At 45.6% G+C, this 19,066-nt stretch overlaps 1 protein-coding gene across 2 annotated transcripts; it reads right to left on the bottom strand.

Moving 5' to 3' along the window:
- Nucleotides 1-1,018: 1,018 nt before the first annotated feature.
- Nucleotides 1,019-7,040, bottom strand: LOC115135617 (potassium channel subfamily K member 4-like). 2 transcript variants are annotated; one of them, XM_029670512.2, is made up of 8 exons: nucleotides 6,809-7,040; nucleotides 4,799-4,887; nucleotides 4,192-4,456; nucleotides 3,960-4,077; nucleotides 3,702-3,862; nucleotides 3,392-3,578; nucleotides 2,672-2,814; nucleotides 1,019-2,470 (listed from the first exon to the last, which is right to left on the bottom strand). In XM_029670512.2, exons 3-8 carry the CDS (start codon nucleotides 4,378-4,380, stop codon nucleotides 1,838-1,840), a joined length of 1,431 nt encoding a protein of 476 aa, XP_029526372.1. In that variant the 5' UTR covers nucleotides 4,381-4,456; nucleotides 4,799-4,887; nucleotides 6,809-7,040; the 3' UTR covers nucleotides 1,019-1,837. The 2 variants fall into 2 exon arrangements, with proteins under 2 accessions (XP_029526372.1, XP_029526371.1); XM_029670511.2 differs by having other exon boundaries at nucleotides 3,392-3,862.
- Between the last annotated feature and the right edge of the window lie 12,026 nt (nucleotides 7,041-19,066).

Raw genomic sequence — 19,066 nt, 5'->3', positions numbered from 1 at the left:
GCCTTTAATTGGCTGATCAAGGTCAGATGAGCCAGGCCTGGAGTGAGTTCCAGAAAGACCCCGAGCACAGAGGTGGGAATTGTCCTCTATCCCTGGACAGTAAGGTCAGGCTGAGGTCGGGGGTTACCTCAGCTGTAAGTCTGAGCCAGGGAGAGGGTTTGAATGGTTCATGTCTGAAGGTTTTTTTCAACTTTGTCTCTCTTCTATTTTAGGACTGCCTTCTCAATTGAGAAAGAGGGGGGAAAAACACCCTTCCCATTCCTGACTCCTCTGTGAACATAGGACAGAGGCAGGATATGTCTGACATCCAGAGGATCAACAACCTACAGTATATCAGTGAGTATGAACTACATGGGGTCTAACAAATTATGTATATCTTCTTTACAATTTACTTCCCAATTAGAATTTCCTGTTGCATACATTTTTGGACATAGAAATTAATGATATGTACCCATTGATTCTTGAAGAATATACTTATAAATGCCTCATGAGCTTCATTCAACTGTCATACCCTACCATAATCCAAAATGTAAGCTTCAACATAGTATAGCCTCAAAACTAGATATTTCAGATGGTCAGTCCTTGCATTCTTAGCTCTGTCTATACATTTGAGAGTGCTCACATTTCTCCAGGGCCATCACTCAGCTTTTTGCCAAAAACAGAGGCAGGAAGGTCCCCATTGCTATTGTTTCAACTGCAGATTGCCCCTTTAAGTGTTCATAAGTGCAAATGGTTGCTAAGACATAATATATGTTTTTCTCATTTCACGTATGTAGTTAGTTAATTGAGGAACTAAGAGAAGATGGATGTCTGCAATATCATTCTCAATGACTGTTGTTATTCCTGCTCATTGTGTCCCTGTGTATACATTGTCCTTAAATTTACTGACAGTCATGTTTATGAATGTATTAAACTTGATAAAACCTTCGCAATAAAACAAATCACTCTGAAGTTTGTTTTTCGTCTTCCTCAGGAAAATAATAAAAATGCTGGAAAATCTTTTTTTTTAAAGGTTTATTTTACATGACAGTTTTGTGCAAAACATTTGAAGAATAATACTCAGAACAATTTATACAATGGCATATGCTGTACACAGTGCACACATGAGTAAAGTCAGTACTGTAATACTTAGGCTAGGTCATGCAAGACCTGATGTGGTTATTGGCAGAGACAGGATTTACTCCTGCCTTGAATTGTCCTATTATAGACCAAAAGCTTTGTTTACTAAAGTTTGGTCTCCAGACATTTGGGGCAAATTCATCATGGTAGAGTTATTGTCGTAAGGCTTTTTTTCCGTAAAGACTAAAGCAATAGGGATTGATTCAGAATTAGAAACCCTTTGTGTTGATGTGCTTCACTGCAGATTCTATCCAGAGGAAACAGGGCTGTGCAGTTCCATGATTGCCCAGTAGGGAGCGCTCAAACAAACATGGGTGAGAGGGGCACGTTAAAACGTTATTAAAACCCTACCAAGGCAACCTCAGGTCAGGTCAGTGTGGTGACGGTGATTAAGTTTTGTTAGGATTATTTGAATAAGTCACTTTACAATTACATCAAGGCCTAGTCCATATTAGAATCAGGCATATTACGACATACACACACTCAAACTATGTTTAGAAAACATGAACAGTGCAGTGAATAAAACATATCAATCAGGTTCAGTTCTTCTCACAACACTCCTTCTTTTTCTTCCCTTCCATCCACTTTCAACATGCTCTGGAAACAAACCCCCCCGGTTAGTCAGATCGTTAAGCTCTCCCAAGGGGAGAATTTGGCTGCTACCAGTAGAGTTCCTGTTCATTTACCTGACATACAAACTCACGCTTGAGCATTTGGTTCATCCATCCTTTGGTGGAGGGGGCGGGGGATTTTCAGGGGGTATGTCTCCATTTGGCTCTTTCTTCTCAGGCTTGGTAGGGCTGATTTTGGGGATCTTCTCTGGGGGTGGTCTTCTGGGCCGTCTCCTCTTGGGCTTCCGTGAGCGTGCAGAGATGGGCTGTGCTGAATCCAATAGGGGATCCAAATGTAATTTCCCACTCACTGCGTCTGAGGACTCATCAATGTATGCCAGATTCTCTCCAAAGTAGTCCAGAGGCTGGGAATACAGGGCTTCTGGGAAGGCGTTCTCCTTATCGACATCCTTCTCTTTACCCTCTACTACCCGCTCCGACTGTGTGGCCTCTGACCCTGTCTCAGACCCTGACCCCGACTCGGAATCGTTGGAGGAGTAAGAGTATGAGGACGATCCAGTCTCTGATTGGCTGTTCAGCTGGCCATTCCCCGTCACCCTGTCCCCCTCCCCAGGGGCCCTGGTCCCAGACACATGACCCGCCCCATGGCCCCGGCTGCGAGGACCATGGCGATGCTTTCGCCTGCGTCGTTTGAAGGGGTCGTCTGGCATGCGGAAGTCCACGGACATGTTCTGGATGTTCTGACCCCAGTCAGTGGTACGGGCTCTGAGCTCCTCCATCTGGGAAGAGAGAGAGGAAAGAGATCAAATCAAGTCACAATTTATTTAAAGTGCATTTAATAAAAGTCACAACAGAAAAAAGAGAGTTGATGAGAGAGGAAGGGAGGATCATAGAAGAAAACAAGGTGGCTGTAGGTGACATCAAATGTATGGTGCAGCCCATTTGCTTTAAGCTTGTACTCTCCCATTCCGGCCCCCCACCTCAGCCCTGGTCTTCTTGGACAGGACCCGAAGCCAGTTTGCAATCATGGACAGGATAGAGGCAAAGTAGGCCAGGCCCAGCAGGATCCAGAACCACACCAGAGGCTTGTACCAGTGGTCTTTCCCACCATCTCCGCTATCACCTGACAGAGATAAGCAAGAGGATAAGGATAGATAGGAGTTTACAAGTATAGACAATGGAGAATCAGCAACTTTACACTTCTACAGGTTAGTTTACACGTGGAAGGCGTGCTGTTAATCTCACAAGAATGAACATTACAGACTACGTTGCCTGAAAACTCTAGGGGCAATGAAACCACACAGATGAGCCAATTAATAATTCAACTGTCGTAGGATGATTGTGAATAATTGAATAAAGGAAGTGGCCAGTTTGGTGACTGACTGTATTTTATCACTCCTGACCGGACTGTTTAGTGCCCTAACACTGACTTGCCTAGTTAAATAAAGGTTCAATACAAATTAAAAACACAGTGGGAACTACATCTGGAGAAGCAGGAGTGTATGTGTCTGTGAAATGAAAAGAGGTTTAACACTGAAAGAGTTTCAGCAATGAAAAGAGAGTTTCAACAATGAAAAGAGAGTTTCAGCAATGAAAAGAGAGTTTCAACAATGAAAAGAGAGTTTCAACAATGAAAAGAGAGTTTTGACCTTTTGAGACAGATTCCTTGACCCAATCCCAAAATGCAGTGGTGAAAGTACCTGCAACATAGTCTCCAAAGCCCACTGTAGTCAGAGTGATAACAACAAAGTAGGAAGCCTCCAGGAGAGTCCATTTCTCCACCTCCTGAAACACCAGCGTTGGCACAGCAACAAAAATGGCTACCCCCAACAGGATGGAGAGGACAGCTGAGATGACACGAACAATAGTAGGACTGACCTTCCATTTCTGAGGGAGAGAGAGGAAAACATGAAAAAGAGGAATGAAAGAAATTAAGAGACTGAAATACTGATAGACTGAAAAAGACAGAGGAAACACGTTCAGCCAAACAGCTACTGTTGAGTGTATCACCGCTAAGATGAACTCTATTTTGAGGATGGCCTTCCTCAGCCCAGTCCCCAGATGGTCTCCAACTCCAGCCAGCAGGATACCAAACAGAGGGATCCCCACCAGGGCATAGAAGATACAGAACAGCTGCCCCCATTCTGTCTTCGGGGAGATGTTCCCAAAACCTGAGGATGATGGGTTGTAAGAGCTTTAGGATTGGGATAGGTAGAGTCAGTGTGTCACAATTGAGTAAACATAGGGGAGATCAGGCTGCTGACCTACCGATGGTGGTGATGATGGTCCCAGAGAAGAAGAAGGCACTAGCCAAGTCCCATTGGCTGGTGAAAGTAGAGGAGTTGCTGCTAGGATCCACCCCCGTTCCCACGGCATCTGCCACTTCCTGGGATGGGAGACATAGTCAGGTCAGGAAGTGAGTTAAAGTGAGAGGGAATGACAACCTGAAAGCCTGATATCCCCGTCATATGTATCTGTTTGTTCTCTTAACGTAGTGTACCTCTATGAGAGCCTGCAGGATGTCTGGGCTGACGCAGGTGTAGTTCTCCAGGAACGATCTGCGTGTGTCCTGCAGCTGCGTGTGCTGGTCCTGCTCACGAGGAGCCTCCAGGGCCTGGAACACCACAGCCCCCAGCACTAGGTACAGCAGCACCCCCGCCAGGATACACAGGAGGGTGGAGCAGCGCATGCTCGCACCTTCGTTCAGCCCCAGAGAAGAACGCTTCTTCCCCCAGCTGCCAGTGCTGGTGCGCTCTGGAGCCCAGCTGCAGAACAAACAGACAACACAGCGACCTCATGGAAACAGATCCACATTAGCTTAACTGCAAGGTAATTATTAACCGGGAAACGAAACATAATGCAGACTGAATCCCCTACCATATTACTGACCGGAAACCTATAGAGATGTTGCTAATGGTTACACTACATGCATAGGCTACTGTAAACTGTCTGATAAGCAGGAAGGAACCTGACAAACCTAGTGTTGTTTGGGTGGCGTCAGGGATGTAGTATACATTCAAACCAGGAATGGACATGAACTCTACCAGAGATGTGTCTGCGTAAATGATCATTACTATCCACCCCATTCCTCTTCACCCCTCGGTTACCTCTCTCGCTACTTGTCTTTCTCCCTCTTCCAGCTGATGATGGAGTCTCTGGACCCGTAGCTGCTGGGGGTGGCCGTCAAACTCAGAGCCTGGTGTCGAACAAAATAAAGATTATGTAACTGGACTGACAGGCATGGAAGAGATTCCTAATTCATCCATGACAACATTACAAAGATCATATTAAAGATCATCAAACTACAAACACAACAATTGCCTGTTCAGAATAGTTCATTGTATGTTCTCCATTGATGAAATATATTCCCTACATTACTGTTTGCCAATGAAAACATGGGCTTCCACTGGTACATTGTGCTCTTCGTTGTGAACACAACGTTACCGACGACAGACAATGAGCTGCAACAAGACACCCATGTAGGTGCTTGCTGTCAACCAAAACCCTGTATGAAAGATGCATCTGTTGTATGCTCTCTCTCTAATGGGTCACATTAAGGAGAGAAAAGAACATCAAGCCGGTGTAAGGGTGTAAGGGGAAGATACACAAATGTACAAAATGCACATTCAATAAACATTAAAAAGACAAATAGAGGTGTGCGTCAGCAGGGTGGGGTAGAGCATGAAGTAGGTGCGTGTGTGTGTGTGGGAGCTATGTCTGTCCATTAACACAGGGGAGAAATATTGTTCTCTACCAGGCATGCCACACTATTAGCAGACTGTGTGGAGAAGGAATACCCCATGACTCTTAGGACCCTGACGTGACAGAGCTGATTTAGTGTAATGTCCTTCCCAAGAGCACATTGGTATTTATTGTCATGAATCCTGCCCTGAAGGCGGCTCTGCAGAGTGGTCACTAGCTGGCACAGCCACAAAGTCATCAAATCTCATTTTAAACATAACCCTAACCTAAATTAAAATGAAAAAGCACATTTTTGTTTTTATTTGTTTTTACGATATAGCTGATTTTGAATTTGTAGCTGACCCATCTAGCGGAAAACACTAGGTTCTGTTTCCAGATTCATGACAATAAACTTCAACCTGATTCCCAAGCCGCCTCTAATGGTGAATGGTTGGGGAAATTAGTCATTTAGATTTCTAATCAGCCCAGGTTAAAGACTCCCGGGGCACACTAATACTGTACAGTTAGTTACATGTAGGTGTCATTTAGTCGCAATATTTGTCTTCTGTCTGATTTTCTTTACTGAAATTGTGCAGTAGTAGGCATTTACTTCAGTACGTATTGTGTGACTGTAATATATTACATCTGTGCTATCTCTCCTTCTCATTTTAGATGTAACATTGCTTTTGCAGTCAGCAGCTCCTCTGGCCCTGATTCAACCTGAGACCAATAGGCTGTCACCCACACAGTGAAAGGTACACTACCCAGCCAAAGAAATTCAGCAGCTGCTCAGGATACACAAACAAATGCACAGACAGACAAGCCTGCATCCTTACGTGCAGCTATTTTGCACGTGTACACCGATCAAAATAACTGCCCTTCAACCCTTTGGCCATGTGCATTAGCTGACATCTTCCTTATTAGGGTGACAGTCACATTTCTATACAATTACCAAAGTTGCCGAAAGGCCTTTCCAGTGCCGGCAATGAATCGTTTCGAAACTTTTAACAAGGTTTACTTTGAATTGTTCTTAATTACAATCTCTCCAGTTTAACATAACCGTACATGAACACATGTAGTACCTTTACTCTCGTGTGAACATGTCCTCCTTGAGATACTGAAGTTAAGTGGCTTTAATGCTCAACGTGATACCAAGCCATGGCCCTTGTAAGGTATAGATACTTCACACACAATACAGTCAGAATGCCTGAGACTACATTCTTAAATCACACAGATTGCAGTTCAAATGGGGTAAATGATCTGTTCCAAGGAAACAATTGCAACCAATAGCAATTACAATGCTTAACACATATAAACAGCAAGTCCCCATCGGCCCATAAGATCTATCAAACGATAAAACATGAATTATCTCGTCCAAGGAATGCAGGATTCTGGGGTCTCTAACAAACGGGACGAAGCCTGTGGTCATCTCTTACCTCGAAACGAACGATCTTAAAAATCCAGGGTATCAGCAGCTATAGGCAGGGTCTCTTTCACACACTCACACACTAGACACAAAACACTAGACACCGGACACTAGGATAGTAAGTGTGCATAAGCGTGTGGGATAGGCTGTTGCTGAGAACCAAAGAAATGAAAAGATACTCCATCAAACTGACGCCAAGAAAAGAGAGGGAGAGAGGTGAATTAAGAGGGAGAAGTGGAATGAGTGGGAGAAAGGGAGTGAGAGAGATGAAGGGAGGGGTCAATGCAGATACACTGAGCTAGAATGGGATTTTTTTGTTTGTTTCCTCTACCCTGATTTGGATTGCTTGGTTTCTCCAAGGAAATAAGCATAGAGTAAAAAAAGGATATAGAATATGCTAAGCAGCACCCACTAACCTGATTACCACATTGTGGTCCACATCGTGTGAGTGTGGTAGTAAGCATTTCCACTATTCAGACTTACAGTGTAACACTTATTCCTACTTGTGCAATATACTGTAGTAGTGTAGCTCTGTGACTCCGTGTGCATGAGCAGTTATCAGTATCAGTGTCTCAGTCTGACAGTGCCAGGATGAATTCCTCTCGTGGAGTTTACAAGAGGTCTGCTAGCGGTACACTGCCGACTCTGCAATGGGCAGAAAGCTCCCCCTCTGCTACCCTCAGCAGACCCCCTCCAAAGAATCCAGCCACTCCCTGGAACTGCTGCTGCTGGGTTTGATATATGCGGTGTGTGTGTGTTTGCGTGTGTTTCTGTGTGTGGTGTGTGTGCAGCAGCAGGGTTGTGGTTATGCTTCCCAGGGGTATCCCGCTGATGGGACTGAGCTCCCAGAATTCCCCAATCAAATATTTCATTCTTACCCCTCTCCTATCTTTCCTGTATATCTTTCTTCCTCCATTCCACTGCTTCCCCCCTCCCTGTCCCGCCCCTCCTCTTTATCTTCCTCTGAAGCCCAATTGGAGTGCCAGTCTATTTCTGCATCCACACCGTTAATGAAACCTTTGAAATACGTTTATGAGGTATGCATTTTGTACTACAGTTGGACTATCTACACACACAGGTGCCAGGTGGCACATTAAGTAGACTAGATTACCTTTTTATAGTTGTCTTATTTTTTCCCCAGTGCTCTATCAAATAGATTTTATTGTCATTGCACTACCAAACAGAATGCTGAGCAAAAATAATGGGTGAAAATTAATGGAATTTTCCAAACACAAGGAGGGGTGAAGCATCAGGAATGGGACTGACGCAATTTACCAAACCTACGCTTGATCAACATTAATAAACACCAAATATGTGATTACTATGCATCAATGCTGTTTCATTATTCATGAGAAAATCAGACTGCGGTGACAGAAAACAACACATCAACAATGACAAGCACTATAATCAACAGTAGCTCTCTCTCTCTCTCTCTCTCTCTCTTTCTCCTTTATTTCTCTCTCTCTCTCTCTCTCTCTCTCTCTCTTTCTCCTTTATTTCTCTCTCTCTCTCTCTCACTCTCTCTCTCTCTCTCTCTCTCATGTCTCTCTCTCTTTTGTCTCTCTCTCTTGTATTTCTCTCTCTCTCTCTTTCTCCTTTATTTCTCTCTCTCTCTCTCACACTCTTTCTCCTTTATTTCTCTCTCTCCTTTATTTCTCTCTCTCTCTCACTCTTTCTCCTTTATTTCTCTCTCTCTCTCTCTCTTTTATTTCTCTCTCTCACTCTCTTTCTTCTTTATTTCTCTCTCTCTCACTCTTTCTCCTTTATTTCTCTCTCTCTCTCTCTCTCTCTCACTCTTTCTCCTTTATTTCTCTCTCTCTCACTCTTTCTCCTTTATTTCTCTCTCCTCTCTCTCTCTTTCTCCTTTTTTTCTCTCTCCCACTCTTTCTCCTTTATTTCTCTCTCTCTCTCTCTCACTCTTTCTCCTTTATTTCTCTCTCTCTCTCTTATTGTACATCTCTCTCTCTCTATTATCTCTCTCTCTTTCTCACTCTCTCTCTTTCTCTTTTGTCTCTCTCAATCTCTTTCTCTTTTATGTAGTCTCAATCTCTTGTCTCTCTCTCTCTCGCTCTCTCTCTCTCTTATGTCTCTCAATTCAATTCAATTCAATTCAATTCAAGGGGCTTTATTGGCATGTGAAACATATGTTAACATTACCAAAGCAATTGTAGATAATATACAAAAGTAGATAATATACAAAAGTGAAATAAACAATAAAAATGAACAGTAAACATCACACTCACTGATGTTCCAAAATAATAAAGACATTGCAAATGTCATATTATTTATATATACAGTGTTGTAATGATGTACAAATGGTTAAAGTACAAAAGAGAAAATAAATAAGCATAAATATGGGTTGTATTTACAATGGTATTTGTGCTTCACTGGTTGACCTTTTATTGCGGCAACAGGTCACAAATCTTTCTGCTGTGATGGCACACTGTGGTATTTCACCCAGTAGATATGGGAGTTTATCAAAATCGGGTTTGTTTTCAAATTCTTTGTGGATCTGTGTAATCTGAGGGAAATATGTGTCTCTAATATGGTCGTACATTGGGCAGGAGGTTAGGAAGTGCAGCTATGTTTCCATTTTGTGGGCAGTGTGCAGATAGCCTGTCTTCTCTTGAGAGCCAGGTCTGCCTATGGCGGCCTTTCTCAATAGCAAGGCTATGCTCACTGAGTCTGTACATAGTCAAAGCTTTCCTTAAGTTTGGGTCAGTCACAGTGGTCAGGTATTCTGCCACTGTGTACTCTCTGTTTTGGGGTCAAATAGCATTCTAGTTTGCTCAGTTTTTTTGTAAATTCTTTCCAATGTGTCAAGTAATTATCTTTTTGTTTTCTCATGATTTGGTTGGGTCTAATTGTGTTGCTGTCCCGGGGCTCTCTAGGGTGTGTTTGTGAACAGAGCCCCAGGACCAGTTTGCATAGGGTACTCTTCTCCAGGTTAATCTCTCTATAGCTGATGGCTTTGTTATGGACGGTTTGGGAATCGCTTCCTTTTAGGTGGTTGTAGAATTTAACAGCTATTTTCTGGATTTTGATAATTAGCGGGTATCGGTCTAATTCTGCTCTGCATGCATTATTTGGTGTTCTACGTTGTACACTGGGGATATTTTTGCAGAATTCTGCATGCAGAGTCTCAATTTGGTGTTTGTCCCATTTTGTGAATTCTTGGTTGGTGAGCGGACCCCAGACCTCACCACCATAAAGGGCAATGGGTTATATCACTGATTCAAGTATTTTTAGCCAGATCCTAATTGGTATTTCGAATTTTATGTTCCTTTTGATGGCATAGAATGCCCTTCTTGCCTTGTCTCTCAGATCATTCACAGCTTTGTGGAAGTTACCTGTGGCGCTGATGTTTAGGCCAAGGTATGTATAGTTTTTTGTGTGCTCTAGGGAAATGGTGTCTAGATGGAATTTGTATTTGTGGTCCTGGCGACTGGACCTTTTTTGGAACACCATTATTTTAGTCTTACTGAGATTTACTGTCATGGCCCAGGTCCTGCAGAATCTGTGCAGAAGATCTAGGTGCTGCTGTAGGCCCTTCTTGGTTGGTGACGGAAGCACCAGATCATCAGCAAACAGTAGACATTTGACTTCAGATTCTAGTAGGGTGAGGCCGGGTGCTGCAGACTTTACTAGTGCCCTCGCCAATTTGTTGATGTATATGTTGAAGAGGGTGGGGCTTAAGCTGCATCCCTGTCTCACCCCATGGCCCTGTGGGAAGAAATGTGTGTTATTTGCCTATTTTAACCGCACACTTGTTGCTTGTATACATGGATTTTATAATGTCGTATGTTTTTCCCCCAGCACCATTTTCCATCAATTTGTATAGCAGACCCTCATGTCAAATTGAGTCGAAAGCTCAATCAACAAATCAACAAAGCATGAGAAGACTTTGCCTGTCACGTTCTGACCTTAGATCTTTTGTTATGTCTTTGTTTAGTATGGTCAGGGCGTGAGTTGGGTGGGTTGTCTATGTTCCTTTTTCTACGATTTGGGATTTCTGTGTTTGGCCTGGTATGGTTCTCAATCAGAAGCAGCTGTCAATCGTTGTACCTGATTGAGAACCATACTTAGGTAGCCTGGTTTCACTTTTGAGTTGTGGGTGATTGTTTTCTGTGTTAGTGTTTGTGCCACACGGGACTATTTCGTTTGTTTCGTTCTTTCACTTTGTTATTTTGTAGTTTAGTGTTCTTGCAAATAAAGTAAGGTTATGGACACTTACCACGCTGCAAATTGGTCCGATCTCTCTTACTCCTCGTCAGAAGAAGAGGACGAGCGTTACAGAATCACTCACCACCAAAGGACCAAGCAGCGTGGTAACAGGCAGCAGCAGCGATCTCAGGACTCCTGGACATGGGAGGAGACTCTGGACGGCAAGGAAACCCAGGGCACAGGCTGGAGAGTATCGCCGCCCCAAGGCAGAGCTGGAGGCAGCTAAAGCCGAGAGGCGGTGGTATGAGGAGGCAGCACGACAGCGCGGTTGGAAGCCCGAGAGGCAGCCCCAAAAATGTCTTGGGGGGAGGCACACGGGAGTGTGGCTAAGTCAGGTAGGAGACCTGAGCCAACTCCCCGTGCTTACCGTGGAGAGAGAGGGATCGGGCAGGCACCGTGTTATGCCGTTAGGCGCACGGTGTCCCCGGTGTTCAGGCATAGCCCGGTGCGGTACATAGCAGCGCCTCGTATCGGCCAGGCTAGAGTGGGCATCGAGCCAGGTGCCATGAAGCCGGCTCAGCGCATTTGGTCTCTAGTGTGTCTCCTCGGGCCGGGGTACATGGCACCAGCCCTATGCATGGTGTCCCTGGTTCGCCATCACAGCCCAGTGCGGGCTATTCCACCTCGCCGCACTGGCCTGGCTACGGGGAGTATCCAGCCAGGTAGGGTTGTGCAGGCTCGGTGCTCGAGACCTCCAGTGCGCCTTCACGGTCCGGTCTATCCGGTGCCACCTCCACGCACCAGCCCTCCGGTGGCAGCCCCCCGCACCAGGCTGTCTCTCCGTCTCCTCTCTACAGGTGCTCCCGTCTGTCTTGAGCTGCCAGAGTCTCCCGTCTGTCCTGAGCTGCCAGAGTCTCCCGTCTGTCCTGAGCTGCCAGAGCTGCCCGACTGTCCTGAGCTGCCAGAGTCTCCCATCTGTCTTGAGCTGCCAGAGTCTCCCGTCTGTCCTGAGCTGCCAGAGCTGCCCGACTGTCCTGAGCTGCCAGAGCCGCCCGTCTGTCCTGAGCTGCCAGAGTCTCCCGTCTGTCCTGAGCTGCCAGAGTCTCCCGTCTGTCCTGAGCTGCCAGAGTCTCCCGTCTGTCCTGAGCTGCCAGAGCCGCCCGACTGTCCTGAGCTGCCAGAGCCGCCCGTCTGTCCTGAGCTGCCGGAGCCGCCCGTCTGTCCTGAGCTGCCGGAGCCGCCCGTCTGTCCTGAGCTGCCGGAGTCTCCCGCCTGTCCGGTGCTGCCGGAATCTCCAGTCCGTCCGGTGCTGCCGGAATCTCCCGTCCGTCCGGTGCTGCCGGAATCTCCCGTCCGTCCGGGCTGCCGGAATCTCCCGTCCGTACAGTGCTGCCGGAATCTCCCGTCCGTCCGGTGCTGCCGGAATCTCCCGTCCATTCGGGACCAGTGGCTTGGGTCCCCAGTCCGAGGTTGGCGGCGAGGGTCGCCGCTCTAAAGAGGCCACAGAGGCGGTTAAAGAGGCGGAGAAAGACTATGGTGGAGTGGGGTCCCGCACCAGAGCCACCACCGCGGACAAACACCCACCCAGACCCTCCCCTATAGGTTCAGAGGGGGGCAGGGGGGGTACTGTCACGTTCTGACCTTAGTTCTTTTGTTATGTCTTTGTTTAGTATGGTCAGGGCGAGAGTTGGGTGGGTTGTCTATGTTCCTCTTTCTATGATTTGGGATTTCTGTGTTTGGCCTGGTATGGTTATCAATCAGAGGCAGCTGTCAATCGTTGTCCCTGATTGAGAACCATACTTAGGTAGCCTGGTTTCACTTTTGAGTTGTGGGTGATTGTTTTCCGTGTTAGTGTTTGTGCCACACGGGACTGTTTCGTTCTTTCACTTTGTTATTTTGTAGTTTAGTGTTCTTGCAAATAAAGTAAGGTTATGGACACTTACCACGCTGCAAATTGGTCCTATCTCTCTTACTCCTCGTCAGAAGAAGAGGGTGAGCGTTACATTGCCTTTGTTTTGGTTTGTTTGTTTGTCAATTAGGGTGTGCAGGGTGAATACATGGTCTGTCATATGATAATTTGGTTAAAAGCCAATTTGACATTTGCTCAGTACACATTGTTTTCACTGAGGAAATGTGCGAGTCGGCTGTTAATGATAATGCCAAGGATTTTCCCAAGGTTGCTGTTGACACATATACCACAGTAGTTATTGGGGTCAAATTTGTCTCCACTTTTGTGGATTGGGATGATCAGTCCTTGGTTCCAAATATTGGGGAAGATGCCAGAGCTAAGGATGATGTTAAAGAGTTTTAGTATAGCCAATTGGAATTTGTTGTCTGTATATTTGATAATTTCATTGAGGATACCATCAACACCACAGGCCTTTTTGGGTTGGAGGGTTTTATTTTGTCCTGTAGTTCATTCAAGGTAATTGGAGAATCCAGTTGGTTCTGGTAGTCTTCAATAGTTGATTATAAGATTTGTATTTGATCATGAATATGTTTTTGCTGTTTGTTCTTTGTTATAGAGCCAAAAAGATTGTAGAAGTGGTTTGCCCATACATCTCAATTTTGGATAGATTATTCTACGTGTTGTTGTTTGTTTAGTGTTTTCCAATTTTTCTAGAAGTGGTTAGTCTATGGATTCTTCTTTTAGATTTGATAGGGAAGCTGAGAGGTCAAATATTCTGTTAAGAATTTCTACTGCCAAGTTTACACCTTCACTATTGCAGTGGAACATTTTGTCCAGGAAGTTGTCTAAAAGGGATTGAATTTATTGTTGCCTAATTGTTTTTTGGTAGGTTTCCAAGCTACATTCCTTCCATCTATAGTATTTCTTAATATTACTCAGTTCCTTTGGCTTTGATGCCTCATGATTCAGTATTGCTCTGTTCAAGTATACTGTGATTGTGCTGTGGTCTGATAGGGGTGTCAGTGGACTGACTGTGAATGCTCTGAGAGACTCTGGGTTGAGGTCAGTGATAAAGTAGTCTACAGTACTACTGCCAAGAGATGAGCTATAGCTATACCTACCATAGGAGTCCCCTTGAAGCCTACCATTGACTGTACATACCCAACGTCCGACAGAGCTGCAGGAGTTGTGACCCGTTTTTTTGGGTTATGTTGTTTTAGTTGTGTCTAGTGGGGCATATGGGGGGTGAAATGCTGTCACTTTCAGGCAGGTGTTTGTCCCCCTGTGTGCTAAGGGTTCTTGTCCAGTTCTGGCATTTAGGTCGCCAAAGACTAGTACATGTCACTGAGCCTGGAAATTGTTGATCTCCCCCTCTAGTATGGCAAAGCTGTCATCGTTAAAGTATGGGGATTCTATTGGGGGGTATAGGTAGCACACATGAGGAAATGTTTCTCTGTTGAGATAATATCCTTATTAATTTCTAGCCGGATGTAAAATGTTCCTGTTTCGACTAATTTAATAGAGTGGGTTAGGTCTGCTCTATACACAATTAGCATACCCCCTGAGTCTATTCCCTGTTTCACACCTGGTAGTTTGGTGGATGGGACAACCAGCTATCTGTAACCTAGAGGGCAATCAGTGGGTGTGTCTTCTTTATACCATGTTTCTTGTAGGATGACAATGTCGGTATTTCCAATTTCTTTGATGAAGTCTGGGTTCCTGCTTTTTAGGACGAAGGCAGATGACCTCAGACCTTGTATATTCCAGGGTGAGATAGTAAAAGCTTTTGTGAAACACTTTGTGTTCCATTTTGTGTGGTTTAGGCCCAGACCATCACAGTAGAGAAGATGTTGAGCATCTGATACATAGCTCTTAGGTCGCAGGATGGGGCTTGGGCTGGTGTAATAGTGGGGGTTGGGCCTGTTGCTCTGCTCATGGCCTGGGCATATTGACAGCATGTGCTGTCATGTGGAGGTCCTTGTCGCAGGGGCGGGGGGGGGGCGGGCAGAAGGGGCATAGGTCTGATAGGGTGGAGATGCTTTTTTATTTATTGAATCTTTATTTAACTAGGTAAGTCAGTTAAGAACAAATTCTTATTTTCAATGATGGCCCCTGCCTTGTTCAGGGGCAGAGCAACAGATTTTTACCTTGTCAGCTCTGGGATTCAATCTTGCAACCTTTCGGTTACTAGTCCAACGCTCTAACCACTAGGCTACCTGCCGCCCCTAACTTAATGTGAGTCTGGAAGTAGAGTTTACAGTCTAACCAGAGACCTAGGTATTTGTAATTGTCCACATATTCTAAGTCAGAACGGCGGGCAGGTGCGGGCAGTGATCGGTTGAAGAGCATGCATTTAGTTTTACTTGCATTTAAGAGCAGTTGGAGGCCACGGAAGGAGAGTTGTATGGCATTGAAGCTCGTCTGGAGTTTAGTTAACACAGTGTCCAAAGAAGGGCCAGAAGTGTACCGAATGGTGTTGTCTGCGTAGAGGTGGATCAGAGAATCACCAGCCGCAAGAACCACATCATTGATGTATACAGAGAAAAGTGTCGGCCCGAGAATTGAACCCTGTGGCACCCCTATAGAGACTGCCAGAGGTCCGGACAACAGGCCCTCCGATTTGACACACTGAACTCTGTCTAAGAAGTAGTTGGTGAACTAGGCGAGGCAGTCATTTGAGAAACCAAGGCTGTTGAGTCTGCCGATAAGAATGTGGTGATTGACAGAGTCAAAAGCCTTTGCCAGGTCGATGAATACGACTGCACAGTATTGTCTTTTATCGATGGCGGTTATGATATTGTTTAGGACCTTGAGCGTGGCTGAGGTGCACCAATGACCAGCTCGGAAACCAGATTGCATAGCGGAGAAGGTACGGTGGGATTCGAAATAGTCGGTGATCTGTTTGTTAACTTGACTTTCGAAGACCTTAGAAAGGCAGGGTAGGATAGATATAGGTCTATAACAATTTGGGTCTAGAGTGTCTCCCCCTTTGAAGAGGGGATGACCGCAGCAGCTTTCTAATCTTTGGGGATCTCAGACGATACAAAAGAGAGGTTGAACAGGCTAGTAATAGGGGTTGCAACAATTGTGGTGGATAATTTCAGAAAGAGAGGGTCCAGATTGTCTAGCCCAGCTGATTTGTAAGGTTCCAGATTTTGCAACTCTTTCAGAACATCAGCTATCTGGATTTGGGTGAAGGTGAAATGGGGGAGGTTTGGGCAAGTTGCTGTGGGGTTGCAGGGCTGTTGACCGGGGTAGGGGTAGCCAGGTGGAAAGCATGGCCAGCCATAGAAAAATGCTTATTGAAATTCTCAATTATCGTGGATTTATCGGTGGTGACAGTGTTTCCTAGCCTCAGTGCAGTGGGCAGCTGGGAGGAGGTGCTCTTATTCTCCATGGACTTGACAGTGTCCATGAACTTTTTGGAGTTTGTGCTACAGGATGCAAATTTCTGTTTGAAAAAGCTAGCCTTTGCTTTCCTAACTGCCTGTGTATATTTGTTCCTAACTTCCCTGAAAAGTTGCATATCGCGGGGGCTGTTCAATGCTAATTTAGTATGCCACATGATGTTTTTGTGCTGGTCAAGGGCAGTCAGGTCTGGAGTGAACCAAGGGCTATATCTGTTCCTGGTTCTACATTTTTTGAATGGGGAATGCTTATTTAAGATGTGAGGAAAGCACTTTTATCTGTGACTGGCTTCCAGTTGAAGCTCGCATCCGCTACAAGACCATGGTGCTTGCCTACGGAGCTGTGAGGGGAACGGCACCTCAGTACCTCCAGGCTCTGATCAGGCCCTACACCCAAACAAGGGCACTGCGTTCATCCACCTCTGGCCTGCTCGCCTCCCTACCACTGAGGAAGTACAGTTCCCGCGCAGCCCAGTCAAAACTGTTCGCTGCTCTGGCCCCCCAATGGTGGAACAAACTCCCTCACGACGCCAGGACAGCGGAGTCAATCACCACCTTCCGGAGACACCTGAAACCCCACCTCTTTCAGGAATACCTAGGATAGGATAAAGTAATCCTTCTCACCCCCTTAAAAGATTTAGATGCACTATTGTAAAGTGGCTGTTCCACTGGATGTCTTAAGGTGAACGCACCAATTTGTAAGTCGCTCTGGATAAGAGCGTCTGCTAAATGACTTAAATGTAAATGTAAATGTAAATGTAAAGAATAACCAGGCATCCTCTACTGCCGGAATGACAATATCCTTCCAGGATACCCGGGCCAGGTCGATTAGAAAGGCCTGCTCACTGAAGTGTTTTAGGGAGCGTTTGAAAGCAATGAGGGGTGGTCGTTTGACCGCAGACCCATTACGGACGCAGGCAATGATCGCTGAGATCCTGGTTGAAGACAGCAGAGGTGTATTTAGATGCAGGTTGGTGATTATGATATCTATGAGGGTGCCCGTGTTTACGGATTTGGGGTTGTACCTGGTAAATTCATTGATAATTTGTGAGAGATTGAGGGAATCTATCATAGATTGTAGGACGGCTTGGGTGTTAAGGATGTCCCAGTTTAGGTCACCTAACAGTATGAGCTCTGAAGATAGATGGGGGGCAATCAATTCACATATGGTGTCCAGGGCACAGCTGGGGCTGAAGGTGTTCTATAATAAGCGGCAACGGTGGGAGACTTGTTTCTGGTGTTCGGTTCTTATTTTTCAGAGTAAATAACCCATGTACACTAGAGAAGTTTTAACCAAGTTTATTCTTCCCAAGGGTTCTTGGCTTTATGGCTTCTGTACAGCTGAAATCAGACAGCAAAAACATTTCAGACATCACAGTTTATATGCATCCTACTTAAGACACTCCTCCTCCTTACAGTTTCTGGCTCCACAGGAAAGAAGGTAACCAGATACCAACCCTGATTACTCCCTTAAGGGGAACTGACCTCACCCCTCACCCCCTAATCCACAGATATCCATCTGTCTTCCCTATATCAACACATCACTCTCCTCTCCTCCATCAAACACATTCCAAAGCCTCCTTGCTTTTTACAAACTCTTTCTTTTCAAGGCCTTGTCTCTATCATTTATTTCATATCTCAATGTTCAAAGTTAAGCCGATTCCAACACTGGAAAGGTGGATTTTTAGAAGTAGAAGCTCAAATTATTTGGGCACAGACCTGGATAGTATGACAGAACTCTGCAGGCTATCTCTGCAGTAGATTGCAACTCCGCCTCCTTTGGCAGTTCTATCTTGTCGGAAAATTTTATAGTTAGGGATGGAAATTTCAGGATTTTTGGTGGCCTTCTTAAGCCAGGATTCAGACACGGCTAGGACATCTGGGTTGGCAGAGTGTGCTAAAGCGGTGAGTAAAACAAACTTAGGGAGTTAATAAGGGAGTAGGATAAGGGTACGGCTAAAGGCTATAAGAACTGGTCGCCTAGTGCATTCGGAATAGAGAGTAAAAGGAGCAGATTTCTGGGTGCGGAAGAATAGATTCAAGGCATAATGTGCAAACAAGGGTATGGTAGGATGTGAATACAGTGGAGATTAACCTAGGCATTGAGTGACGATGAGAGAGGTTTTGTCTCTAGAGACATCATTTAGACCAGGTGTGGTCACCGCATGTGTGGGAGGTGAAACAAAAGGGCTACCTAATGCATATTGAGCAGGGCTGGAGGCTCTACAGTGAAACAAGACAGTAATCACTAACCAAAACAGCAATGGACAAGACATATTGACATTGGGGAGAGGCATGCGTAGCCGAGTAATCATAGGGACCAATGGATAGCTAGGCGAGCTAGAGACACGGCGATTCAGACAGCTAGCGGGCCGGGGCTAGCAGGATAGCAGAAGGGCCTTAGGGGGAAGTCGCAACGGAAGAAGTCTGTTGTATCCTCCTCGGACGGTTATGTCAGCAGACCAGTCGTGTTGCATCGGCAGGGCTCCGTGTAGGCATTAAAAGGGTCCAGGCCAATTGGCAAAATAGGTATTGTAGCCCAAGAAATTGGCTGATGGTCCTCTTCAGCTAACAGTCCGATATACTCTAGACAGCTAGCGGGCTGTGGCCAGCAGGCTAGCGGATGGGCCTTCAGGGGACGTCGCGACGGAGAAGGCTGTTGAAACCCCTCGGGTGGATTACGTCGGTAGACCAGTCATGATGGATTCGGTGGGGCTCCGTGTCGGCAGCAAAAGGGCTCCAGGCCATTTGGCAAAATATGTATTGTAGCCCCAGGAGTGGCTGATGG

This window comes from Oncorhynchus nerka, linkage group LG10 (genome assembly GCF_034236695.1).
Source record: "Oncorhynchus nerka isolate Pitt River linkage group LG10, Oner_Uvic_2.0, whole genome shotgun sequence".
Taxonomy (NCBI): domain Eukaryota; kingdom Metazoa; phylum Chordata; class Actinopteri; order Salmoniformes; family Salmonidae; genus Oncorhynchus; species Oncorhynchus nerka.
Note: the sequence above shows the minus strand (reverse complement) of the source record. Positions and strands in the feature narration are given on the sequence as shown.